The sequence below is a fragment of the Rhinopithecus bieti genome, unplaced genomic scaffold (assembly GCF_001698545.2).
Source record: "Rhinopithecus bieti isolate Rb0 unplaced genomic scaffold, ASM169854v2 scaffold_32072, whole genome shotgun sequence".
NCBI lineage: Eukaryota > Metazoa > Chordata > Mammalia > Primates > Cercopithecidae > Rhinopithecus > Rhinopithecus bieti.
In genome coordinates this window covers 42946-55344 of record NW_016813565.1, presented here as the reverse complement: position 1 = coordinate 55344, position 12399 = coordinate 42946, and the positions used below count along the sequence as shown (strand labels likewise).

The 12399-nt window shown below is 58.5% G+C and overlaps 1 protein-coding gene across 6 annotated transcripts; it reads left to right on the top strand.

The window, feature by feature from the left end:
- The first annotated feature begins 1210 nt into the window (after positions 1-1210).
- Positions 1211-7337, top strand: GATD1 (glutamine amidotransferase class 1 domain containing 1). Of its 6 annotated transcripts, none has more exons than XM_017848585.1 (8): positions 1211-1229; positions 2152-2228; positions 3236-3341; positions 3722-3829; positions 4849-4943; positions 5757-5850; positions 6078-6189; positions 6275-6585. In XM_017848585.1, exons 2-8 carry the CDS (start codon positions 2187-2189, stop codon positions 6279-6281), a joined length of 564 nt encoding a protein of 187 aa, XP_017704074.1. In that variant the 5' UTR covers positions 1211-1229; positions 2152-2186; the 3' UTR covers positions 6282-6585. The 6 variants fall into 6 exon arrangements, with proteins under 6 accessions (XP_017704074.1, XP_017704077.1, XP_017704078.1 ...); XM_017848586.1 differs by lacking the exon at positions 1211-1229 and adding an exon at positions 1357-1752; XM_017848584.1 differs by lacking the exon at positions 1211-1229 and having other exon boundaries at positions 1357-2228.
- Positions 7338-12399: the final 5062 nt, after the last annotated feature.

The following is a 12399-nucleotide window of genomic DNA, read 5'->3' as shown; positions in this document are numbered from 1 at the left end:
GGCCCGGCGGCCGGGACCGGTGTCCGAAGAGCGTCCGCGACGGGGCTGCCCGGGGCGGGAGGTTCGGGACACGGTGGGCGCGCGTCACGTGGCGCCGGAAGCCGAAGCCGCTGAGGGCGCCGGGCAGGGGACTGGGATGGGCGGGCGGGCGGGGTCGGTGTCAGGATGGAGCTCGGGGCGGGGACAGGGACGGGGACAGGGAAGGGGTCGCGGGTTGGGATGGAGCTCGGGGCGGGGGGTCGGGATGGAGCTTGGGGCGGCGGCGGGGCATCAAGGCGCCGCGTCGCTCCTCCTGGTATTGTCTGCGCGGCGGGATGGCCCGGGCCCGACGTTTCTAGCGGAGGGAACCGCGTGCCTGGGCTTGGTCCCCGAGGCCGCTGCGCTTCAAGAGGGGAGCCCGGGTGTGGGGACGGGGCGTTCGGGGAGTTGACCCGCTCTGAGGTCGGGCGGCCGCGGGGACCCTGGCCTTCTGAACCGCCGGCCCCTGAGGAGGCCCGGAGCCTCCTCCTGGAGAAGGCGCCCTCCGGCCCCCGTCCTGGGGCAAGGGTACTAGGGCGCTGCTGGCCTGGGGCTCGCGCGGGACTGAGCGCAGCGGGGTGCGTCCGCTGGCGCTGAGCCTGCAGGGTCTCCGGGCAGCCGGGGAGGGATGAGCAGCGGAGCCCGAGGGTGCCTGGCTTTGTTCTGAGCCCTTTGCAGAGGGAAGTGACCAGCCCAAGGTCACCGCACCATGGAGAGCTGGGGGCTGGAGTTGGGATCCGGAGGTCTCCCTCTTGAAGTCTGTAGGTCCTCAAGTGTGGACAGGGAAGGTGGGGCTATGGGGTTGTGGCGTCACGATGTGCTGAGCTCCAGGGGTCCTGAGCGGTGCCGCCAGACTGCGGGTGGGAGGAGCCTTGAGTGGGGTTCAGTCCTGGGGGTGTGGGTTGGGGCCTGTTTCCAGAGCAGGTCCCGCATGTTGGGGACATGGGGTCTTAGGGCCAGCAGGCTGGGGACAGCACTTCAGGAGGCCGGAAAGGCCGGCAGCTGGGGGAACAGAGCCTGCGGCAGGCTACTGGGCGTCTTACAGGACATTTTACAGTGAATATGTATTAACTTATATAAGAATGAAGAGGCCGGGCGCGGTGGCTCACACCTGTAATCCCAGCACTTTGGGAGGCCAAGGCGGGCAGATCACGAGGTCAAGAGATCGAGACCTTTCTGGCCAACGTGGTGAAACCCCGTCTCTACTAAAAGTATGAAAATTAGCCGGGTGTGGTGGCGCTCGCCTGTAGTCCCAGCTACTCGGGAGGCTGAGGCTGGAGAATCGCTTGAACCTGGGATGCGGAGGTTGCAGTGAGCCGAGATCGTGCCACTGCCCTCCAGCCTAGTGATAGATTGGGCCCCAGAATTAAAATAAATGTAGAAAGATGCAGCTCACGCTACTTTGGAATAAACTTGTATGTGCTCTCCGCAGCCAGGGTGGGCAGGGCTGTGTCCTTCCCCTGGTAGGACAGTGGCCCCCAGAGTCTTCTGGATTGGGCGTGGTGTGTTGGGTTTCTTTTTTAAAAGTTCTTTGAGGGGCAGAAGGAGGCTGGGAAAAGCTGGAGGAGAGGGACAGAGTCCCAGAACCCGTGTGAGGAAAGGGTTCCTGAGCAGTTTCCCTGCAGTGAGTGAAGAGGGGCCAGGACACTTCTGCATTCTCCGTGGTGCCTGAGGGCCTCAGTCCCTGGTGGTTCAGTGAGAGGATGAGCTGAAGTCTGTGACCCTCACACCCAGGTTTGCCTTCCAGAAAGGCCTCTCATGGCTCTGGTAGCACCAGGATGAGGCTGGGGTGTGGGAGTGGCATGGACGGTTGAGGTGGGCTGCATCCTGTCCCGGCTTCTGGCTGGGGCTGGAGGTGACAGTGCCAGGCTGGGGAAAGAGCCTGCCAGGGGGGATGCAGGCCTCGGGATGGCCTACAGGTCTGGCATACCTGGCTGTGCCCCTCTGCCTCAGCTTTCCCAGCTTCCGCCTCCTGGACGTGAATGGGTGGCTGGCCCTGCCCCAGGGCTTCAAGTAGTGGGCCCTGGGTGTAGGGGAGAGGGCTGCTCCTCAGGGTGTTCTGGGGTCTGGGTAGCCCCCTGAGGCGGGGCAGGCTAGTCCTGTGGAGCCCACACTCACTGGGACCCTCTGCAGGTGTGTCGGCCCAGTCCTTCCTCCACTGTTTCACAATGGCCAGCACCGCCTTCAACCTGCAGGTGGCCACCCCTGGGGTAAGTCCAGCCTCTCCTTCCCCACTGGACACTTGGGGTCTGTCTCCACCTCTCTGGGGGCAAGGTCAGGAGAGTGCCTCTGCTGCCTGGGAGGAGTGGGGAGCCCCTGTAGTTGGTAGAGGGGTGAAGGGTCTGTAACCAAACCCTGGTTGTGTCCTCCTGTCCCGGTCCCCATTTCCTGGGCTTTGACCCCACCTGTGATGAGGGAGACCTTTTCTTATCTTTTCTTATCTTTTCTTTTCTTTTCTTTTTTTTNCCTCTTTTCTTATCTTTTTTTTCTTTTTTGTTTTTTGAGACGGAGTTTCACTCTTGTCGCCCAGGCTGGAGTACATTGGAGTGATCTCGGCTCACTGCAACCTCTGCCTCCCGGGTTCAAGCAGTCCTCCTGCCTCAGCCTCCCGAGTAGCTGGGATTACAGGCACATGCCATCATGCCTGGCAAATTTTGTATTTTTAGTAGAGATAGGGTTTCACTGTGTTGGCCAGGATGGTCTTGAACTCCCAGCCTCAGGTGATCCGCCCGCCTCGGCCTCCCAAAGTGCTGGGATCACAGGTGTGAGCCACCGCACCCGGCCCAAGGGAGACCTTTTCACTGCGGGTCTGTCCTGCACGTGTGTGAGCTGGAGACCAAAGCGCAGCCCTGCTGTAAGGGGCACACATATTTCCACTGGGAGCAATTCTTCACCCTCCAATCGAGGGTGACCCAGGGATATCAGATGTAGATAAGTCACAGTAAGGATGCATTCATTATGTGTTCGTCACTGCAGGTTTTTATTTATGATGTATACACATTTTTGGTTGGTGGGTTGGATAGGAAATAAACCACTGAGGCTGCTGCTGGGACAGGCCACCCCAACCTGGGAGACCCAGTGGAGGAGGCTGGGTGGTCGGGTGCCTTTGTACCTCAAGGGGATGCTGTTGGTTCCTCGTCAGCATTTTCAGGCTCGCTCTGAGCCGACAGGGATATTCCTGGTGCTGATCCTTGGCCCCTGGGCTCTGTTCCTCCAGGGGAAAGCCATGGAATTTGTGGATGTGACTGAGAGCAATGCACGCTGGGTGCAAGACTTCCGCCTCAAGGCCTATGCCAGCCCCGCCAAGCTCGAGTCCATTGATGGTAGGTCTGGGACCCACTCCTTGGGGTGGGGTGCCTGGGACCTTGGAGGGTCAAGGGTTCCAGATAGGTTTGGGGTCTTAGTGAGCTCCCTGATTCTGCCCCTGAAGCCCTGTGACCATCTGGGGCAGCCTCCAGCCCCACATCCTGGGCCCCAGAGTTTCTGAGCTCCTCTGAGGAGGAGAGGTGATGAGTGTGTAGAGATGGGAAAGTCAGGGGGCCCTTGGGAGCTGTAGCCCATGGAGGAAAAGGGACAGATGGCATCACCCGGCCGGCTGGTCCCTGTGGAGGGTCTGCCCTGGCCACGCACTTGGGCCTGGTCCTGCAGGTGGTCTCACTTTGATTGACGTGTGGCTGCTCCCTGGTCTGTGGTCTCCCCCCAGGTGCCCGGTACCATGCCCTCCTGATCCCCAGCTGTCCTGGGGCCCTGACCGACCTGGCCAGCAGTGGCTCCCTGGCCCGTATCCTGCAGCACTTCCACTCTGAGAGCAGTAGGTGACCCTTGGGACTCAGGGGAGGGGTTGGATGTGCAGCCCTACAAAAAATGGGTCTCCCACCAGCAGAAGAGAGGTGGGAAGACCCCAGGGAGGCATTTCTGGGTCACTGGTCAGTGGCCACTGCAGTGGTTGTGGGCAGGAGGCAGTGACCGCCGCCTCTCCCGACACACACTTTGTTCTCTTCTGGTGACCATCTTGCAGGCCTCTGGGCAGTCTCCCGAGGGTGGGTGGCCATGCCCTCCTGAGCAAGGCAGGACACCGGCCTGGTTCCTTCTGGGAGAGCCTGGCATCCAGGGCCGGGCTTGTGGCTCGAGGCTGGCAGGGGTGCAGGGAGGAAAGCTGTTTGAGGAGACCTGGCAGCTGCCCCGGCTCAGGGTTGGGGTGTGATGAGTGTGTCCACTGGCCGGGGTGGACAAGCCAGTGCTTTACGCAGCACCCTTTGTGGGTGGGAGCTGGGCCGCTGTCCGCAGCATGGCCTGGACAGGCAGCAGTTGTTTGTGGCCACCTCAGCCATGGGAACACACTCAGCCTTTCGGATGGAGCCAAGGTGGCCCCACCGCAAGGCGCAGGCACTATCTTAGACTCACCTCCCACCTGCACAGGGGCATCCTGTCTAGCCGGGGAGGGGCCTGACCCACAGCACCTGCCAGTGTGGTGGGCGGCCTGGCCAGCTATGCAGTGGGGTTGCCGGGCAGTGTCCTGGGGTTTGGTAAACAGACCTGGAACCTCAGGACCTCCTCTCCGTGTGTCTCAGCCGCCAAAACCTGAGATCTGGGCTCTAAACCAGAGTCTAGTCCTGAAGCACCAGCTGCCCTGAGCAGATTCCTGTTGCCAGCTATGCAGGCTGAGCCAGGACACCTCAGGTGCTGAGCCCGGTTTCCAGGGAAACCTGGGAGGAGGGGGCCAGGCAGGCGGCACAGGCCTGGGGGAGCCACAAGCAGGGGCGTCTGGTGGGGGGGCTTCAGGGTGCAGGGGGCGGGGCCCAGGGCCTCAACGCTTTGTGCCACTTTCAGAGCCCATCTGCGCCGTTGGCCACGGTGTCGCCGCCTTGTGCTGTGCCACCAACGAGGACAGATCCTGGGTGTTCCACGGCTACAGCCTGACAGGGGTGAGTGCCTGGAGGACAAAGGCACCCTGTGCTCCCTGCTCTGTCCTCCCCCACGACAGCCAGAGATGAGGACGGAGACTCCAGAACTTCTGGCCCCTAGTCTCCTGGAAGCCTAGGCCCACTCACCAGGGGACGTGGGGAAGGAGGGGCATCAGACCTGTGTGTGCAGTCGGAGGGGCTGAGAGTCCAGCCGGGGTGCCCTCGGAGACACAGCCTGTGTCAATCTGAGGCCCAAAGACTGTGAAGTGGGCCCAGTGGACACCGGGGACGGCTGTGGGAGCAGCTGATGCACAGGCCCTGAGGTAGGGAGTGGTGGCTGCTGTGCCGAGGCTGGTTTCACTGGACGTTATACTGGCCCCCAGCTCAGATGTCACTTTCCCTGCTGAGGGGACCCTTCCTCAGTGGGTACTCAGTGCTGCCCCCTGAGGGGTGACACTAACCCAGTCTCAGGTTACAAGTGGGCGTGACCCCTCCAGTGAGTGCTTAGATTCACTCCTGCCCAGAGGGTGCCCCGCCCCAAGGGGCTCACCCCACTAAGCCCTTCTCATTCTAGTCACCTGTGTGCTCTGGTGCTGGGGGAGCTGCCCCTCCTCCTGTAGTGGCCTTGTCGCTCTCAGGGACACCCCATGGGAAGGTGGCTGGACTTCGTCATCTCTCTGGCCTCCAGCCTTAGCAGCTGTCCCTGTTATGAGCAGTGACACACCCAGTCCCACTTGGTTGGGTGAGGCTCCCGGCCCTGATTTGACCTTCCTGACCCCCGGGTGGGCCTCAGGGCCTGGGCCTGGCTCAGGAGCCCCCACTCCCCTCCCACAGCCCTCTGTGTGTGAGCTCGTCAGGGCCCCCGGCTTCGCCCGCCTGCCGCTCGTGGTGGAGGACTTTGTGAAGGATTCGGGCGCCTGCTTCAGTGGTGAGCTCTGAGGGTGCCCACTGCACTTACAGTAGATGGGGTGGGGGGCTTGTCTGCGGCAGCCTGGGGGAGAAGCCTCCTGGGCCCTGGGTCCTTCAGACCCCCATGGCACTGACTCAGACCCAGACAGGCTGACCGACTGCTGACCCTGGGCGCTTGCCTGGAGCTTGGGGCTCTCAGTGGGTAGGTGGACGTTGCCTGAGGCTGGTGCCCTTGGTCCTCCCCAGCAAGCGAGCCTGACGCCGTGCACGTTGTGCTGGACCGCCACCTGGTCACGGGCCAGAATGCCAGCTCCACTGTCCCGGCCGTGCAGAACCTGCTCTTCCTCTGTGGCAGCCGGTGAGGGCTGGGCACATTCCTGCCATATCAGCAGAGCTGCACCCACTGCTTTTGCCCAAGCCCTGACCACACGTCTGTCCTGCAGGAAATGAACCTGCTGGGTAGATGCACCCCCGAGACAGCCCAGGTGTCTCCAGAGGCAGACAGCCCCATCTCAGGCTTCAGGGACCCCGCCTCTTCCCTCCTGACAAGGGCCGTGGATGGCAGCCCGGTCTGGCCCTGATGGGATTGTTGGAGGCCTGGAATCAGCTCAAGGGGGTGTCGGCTTTCCTGGAGGGTCTAGGCCCCCATCCCCCTGCATGTTCTCTGGTAGGAGGCAGAGAAGAGACCCCAGGTGCCCGGGGAGGGGTGCTAGCTGCCAGGTGGTCCTCGAGAACTCCAAGCCGGGTTTTCCAGGGAGGACTGGTTGCTAAGCGCGGTCACTGTTGACTAGACAGAGTCGGCTCGGGGGTCCTCTGTGGGGGCTTGCCCTGTCATGGCCTGTCTGCCACCCACCACCTCTTTCACCGTTGGTGTGGCCCTTGAGGGGAGAACCCAGTCGGCGGGAGCTGGCTCAGAACTTCGGCCAAAGGTGAATGGAATATTTTGGGAGCAGCAGCCTCCCGCCCCGAGGCTGACCGGCACTGGCACTACTTTCCTGTTGAAGTCTTCCTGGCATGTGGTTTCAAAGTGTAAGCACCTCAGCGATGCACCCTGTCCTGTCTAAGCATCAAGAGGCATGTTTAGTTGTGAATATGAGACCATGAGATTCTCAATGAGAGGAAAGTGCTGTTCCCCACGGCCTTGCAGAGTGGCCTCGAGTACAGCGGCTGTCAAGAGCAGACAGTGGTCTGGCCTGCTGGGCACCTGGCCTGGGCCCTGGCCCTCCAGCGGGCTGCCTGCTAGCCCCAGCGTAGGGCCTCTAGGAGAAGCTTAGGCCCTCTTCTTCCTCACAGTTCCCCAGTTTGAGCCATCGAAGGTCTTCCTCCTGCCCACCTCCCCATCTCAGCCACAGCCATTCCCAAGCACCAGGGTGGCTCCTGGTGCCAGTGACCTGCCAGGAGGCCTCTTGTGATCATAAAACCATTCAGTTGGCCGGCACGGTGGCTCACGCCTGTAATTCCAGCACTTTGGGAGGCCAAGGTGGGCGCATCATCTGATGTCAGGAGTTTGAGACCAGCCTGGCCAACATGGTGAAACTAAAATACAAAAATTAGCTGGGCGTGGTGTCAGGCACCTGTAATCCCAGCTACTTGGGAGGCTGAGACATGAGAATTGCTTGAACCTGGGAGGCGGAGGTTGCAGTGAACCAAGATTGTGCCATTGCACTCCAACCTGGGCAACGAGTGAAACTCCGTCTCAAAAATTAATAAAATAAAGCCGTTCAATAAGGAGAATGCAGAAAAAAGTGGAAGAAGAAAGCACTGCAGCCACATCCCCGCCCTGAAGGCCGCGTCCCTCCAGTGCCTCCCAGATTAGTCAAGATGCCCACTTAGCACTGACTGCAGGGCCTTGCTCTGTCCCGGGTCCACTCTCACCCCCATGTGGTGATGGACTTCTCTGGACGAGTACTTTATGTCTTATTTTATTTATTTACTTTTTGAGACAGAGTTTCTCCCTTGTCGCCCAGGCTGGAGTGCAGAGGCACAATCTTGACTCACTGCAACCTCCGCCTCCCAGGTTCCAGCGATTCTCCAGCCTCAGCCTCCGGAGTAGCTGGGATTACAGGCATGCGCCACCACGCCTGGCTAATTTTTTGTATTTTTAGTAGAGACCGTGTTTCACCATGTTGGCCAGGCTGGTCTCAAACTCCAGACCTCAAGTGATCCTCCTGCCTCGGCTTCCCAAAGTGTTAGGATTACAGGTATGAGCCACCGTGCCCGGCCTAGTTTTTGTATTTTTAGCAGAGACGGGGTTTCATCATGTTGGCCGGGCTGGTCTTGAACTCCTGACTTCAGATGATCCACCTGCCTCGACCTCCCAAAGTGCTGGGATTACAGGCTTGAGCCACCATGCCCAGCTGACAAGTACTTTTTAATTTTTATTTTATTTTTTGGATGAAGTTTCACTCGGTCGCCAGGCTGGAGTGCAGTGGCACAATCTTGGCTCACTGCAACCTCCGCCTCCTGGGTTCAAGTGATTCTCCTGCCTCAGCCTCCTGAGTAGCTGGGACTACAGGTGCACACCACCACGCCCAGCTAAGTTTTGTATTTTTAATGGAGACGAGATTTCACCATGCTGGCCAGGGTGGTCTTGATATCTTGACCTTGTGATCTGTCTGCCTTGGCCTCCCAAAGTGCTGGGATTACAGGCGTGAGCCACCGCACACAGCCAACAAGTCCTTTTTAAAAAAAAAATTTAAGCTCATGTCTTTTTTTTGTTGAGATGGAGTCTGTGTTACCCAGGCTTGAGTGCAGTAGTGCGATCTCGGCTCACTGCAACCTCTGCCCTCCGAGTTCAAGTGATCCTCCTGCCTCAGCCTCCCGAGTAGCTGGGACTACAAGCGCCCGCCACCACGCCTGGTTAATTTTTGGTATTTTTAGTAGAGACGGGGTTTCACCATCTTGGTCAAGCTGGTCTTGAACTCCTGACCTTGTGATCTACCCGCCTCAGCCTCCCAAAGTGCTGGGATTACAGACAAACTCATATCTTAATGTCTTAGTCCATTTGGGCTCCTGTAAGAACATACTGTAAACCGGTCAGGCCCAGTCATCCTGCCCTGTGACTGGATGACCTCCCAAATGCCCCACCTAATACCATCCCCTTGCAGGTGAGGACTTGAGCAGGTGGGTTTTGGGGGCAGGTGTTCAGGCCACAGCAGGGTGGATGAAGAGCCAGTGAGCTGTACTGAGCTCCTCTGCTCCTCTGGTCAGCCAGATCTGACATTGAGCCCAGCATTGAAGATCAAGGCAGGTGTGGCTTTGGGATGTGAAGTGGGTTCTGACGCAGGGTCCTACAGACCTGTCCCCGAGTGAGCCGCCTGCAGGCCCGCGTCATCCCTCAGCTGCGTGCAAAGTCTCTGGCTCAGAGAGCCTCCCCGCTGTGCCCAGTTCTCTCTCTGCCAGGGCAGGGCTTGGGGCAGCACCAGGCTGGGGCGGAGGAGGAAAGCAAGAGGACCGAACTTCCGGAAGGGCAGCGGAGGGTGGGTGAGGATTTCCCCATGTACCAGTGTGTGTTCATCTACCCACGAGGAATAAAACCATGCAGCTCCACACAGATGGTGCCCGGTGTTCACAGCAGAACTGCTCATGATAATGGATAAGTTGTTTTCATACAATGAATTGTCAATGTTTAGTAATCATTGGTGTCGGTAAGAGTAATGTATCCATATGGAGGATTATTTGGCTATTAAAAAGGAATGAAGTTATTTTTAATAGGGTCTTGCTATATTGCCCTGGCTGGAGTACATCGACTTCGCAGACGCAGTTACTGCTCATCGCAGCCTTGAACTGGCCTCAAGTGATCCTCCCACCTCAGCCTCCCCAGTAGATGAGACTGCAGGACACAGCACCATGCCCAGCTAGGAGTGAAGTTCTTTTACGTTCTGTGATGTGGGCGGACCCAGACAGAATGCTGAGTGAAAGAAGCCTGTCTCAAAAGGCCTGTGCCCTGTGATTCCATTTTTGTGAAATATCCAGAAAATGGAAGTCAGACAGAAAGTAGATTGTTTGAGGCTGGGAATGGGGACAAATAGGTTTGAGATTTCATTTTGGGGTGATGGTTTCACAGTTCTAAGATGACTGAATTATAGGGGCAAGTGGGTGAACTTGGTGTTTGCAAACGACACTCACAAACGTAGTCACATCCCCAGAGCCTCGTTCTGCTGGGTCTCCTTGGAGATACTGGTGCTGTTAATAATTGGGAGCCACAGGATCTTTGATGTCCTCTTAGGACTTAGCCTGTTGACGGGCTCAGAGGCAGAGGCCTGACCTACTGTGGGAAGCCTTGAAGGATAGGAGGGACTCCTCAGCAGTGGAGGTTGGTGTGGGGAGGAGCCCTGCACTGGTTTTGATCAGGGGCACTGGCAGCCCAGCTGCCTCTGGTCTGCTGCTCTGCCCCAGGGTTGTCTCCTCTGCACCCTGGGTGGGCCAGGCGTGCCCAACCCAGGCTGGAACTGAGGAGAGACGGCCAGATGCCTGGTGTAAGGTAGGGTAGCTTGTTTTAGGTTCAGGGTGAGAAGCTGCAGCTCCATCGTACAGCCCAGTGCCTTTGGAGGGGTGGGGGCAAGTCCAGAAGCTGCTCCAGACCCTAGCAAATGGGGCTCAAGGGACCTTCTTTTGCAGTGCCTGGTATCCCTGGAGCCAGGAAGGACTAACCTGCAACCTGCAAAAAGGCATGGGGCACATGGGTCTAGACCTGGCAGAGGCTTTCAGGGAGGGGAGGAGGAAGGGGCCGCCCTAGAGTCGTGGGGAGGTCCCCTGCTGACCTCTGGGTGGGGCCCAGGGCAGTCCTTGGATCACTGGCAAGGCTGGACTTTCATGTCCACAACTGGGAGGCTGGACAGGTGTGGGTCCAGGAGCCCCCTTGCCTTGTTCTCCCTGCAGCCTGACCAAGACTCTCTGTGGCAGTCACCCTGTAATGCTTCTGGGAACAGAGGGACCACCCCATAGACCGCCAATCTCTAGCCCCACCAAGCCCTTCGTAGTGCAATCCATTGCATTCAAACTCCAGTTGACGAACTATTTGCAGGGCTGACCTGCTGCACTGGGTTTCAGGTTCGGGTTAGGATCCATAAAGGTGGCCGGGTGCAGTGGCTGACACCTGTAATCTCTGCACTTTAGGAGGCTGCAGCAGGAGGATCACATGAACCCAGGAGTTTGAGACCAGCCTAGGCAGTGTGGTGAGACCCCATCTCTGCAAAAAATAGAAAATTAGCCATGCATGGTGGTGCACACCTGTAATCCCAGCTACAGGAAGGAGAATCACTTGAGCCTGGGAGGTGGGCTACAGTGAGCCAAGATTGCACCACTGCACTCCAGCCTGGGCAACAGAGTGAAAGCCCTGTATTGAAAAATGGGGGCTGGGCGCGGTGGCTCACTCCTGTAATCCCAGCACTTTGGGAGGCCAAGGCGGGCGGATCATGAGGTCAGGAGATCGAGACCACGGTGAAACCCCGTCTCTACTAAAAATACAAAAAATTAGCTGGGCGCGGTGGCGGGTGCCTGTGGTCTCAGCTACTCAGGAGGCTGAGGCAGGAGAATGGCATGAACCCGGGAGGCGGAGCTTGCAGTGAGCCGAGATCGTGCCACCGCACTGCAGCCTGGGCGACAGAGTGAGAGACTGTCTTAAAAAAAAGAAAAACGGGGAGAGGACGGGCGGGGTGGCTCATGCCTGTAATCCCAGTACTTTGGGAGGCCGGGGTGGGTGGATCACAAGGTCAGGAGTTCAAGACCAGCTTGGCCAAAATGGTGAAACCCAGTCTCTACTAAATACACAAAAATTAGCTAGGCATGGTGGCTGGCACCTGTAATCCCAGCTACTCAGGAGGCTGAGGCAGGAGAATCGCTTGAACCCGGGAGGCGGAGGCTGTGGTTAACTGACATCGTGCCACTGCACTCCAGCCTGGGTGACAGAGTGAGACTCCCATCTCAAAAAAAGAAAAACGAAAACGGAGAACCATACGCAGTGGTCCCAGCACTTTGGGAGCCCAAAGCAGGACACATCACTTGAGATCAGGAGTTTGAGACCAGACTGGCCAACATGGTGAAACCCCGTTTCTACTAAAAATAAAAAAATTAGCCGGGTATTGTGGCGGGCACCTGTCATCCCAGCTACCCAGGAGGCTGAGGCAGGAGAATCTCTTGAACCCAGGAGGCGGAGGTTGCAGTGAGCCCAGATCACAGCACTGCACTCCAGCCTGAGTGACAGAGCAAGACTCCATCTCAAAAAAAAAAAAAAGGCCAAGCACGGTGGCTCATGCCTGTAATCCCAGCACTTTGGAAGGCCGAGGCAGGTGGATCACTTGAGGTCAAGAGTTTAAGACCAACCTGGCCAACATTGTGAAACCCTGTCTCGCCGGGCATGGTGGCAGGTGCCTGTAATCCCGGCTACTTGCGGGGGCTGAGGTAAGGAGAATCACTTGAAACTGGGAGGCAGAGGTTGCAGGGAGATTGCACCACTGCCTGAGTGCATTCCAGCCTAGGCGACAGAATGAGATTCTGTCTCAAAAAGAAATGGGGGTGGCGACTTGGCCAGTGGCTGGTGCGTGTGCTGCCCCCACAAGGTGGCACC

What these genes read in the sequence shown, in the direction of transcription:
- GATD1 (XM_017848585.1), top strand. Translation starts at nt 2,187, where the DNA reads ATGGCCAGCACCGCCTTCAACCTGCAGGTGGCCACCCCTGGG. An exon ending in TGCAGGTGGCCACCCCTGGG is followed by an intron (nt 2,229 to 3,235) that starts GTAAGTCCAGCC and finishes CTGTTCCTCCAG; the next exon opens with GGGAAAGCCATGGAATTTGT. An exon ending in TTCGGGCGCCTGCTTCAGTG is followed by an intron (nt 5,851 to 6,077) that starts GTGAGCTCTGAG and finishes GGTCCTCCCCAG; the next exon opens with CAAGCGAGCCTGACGCCGTG.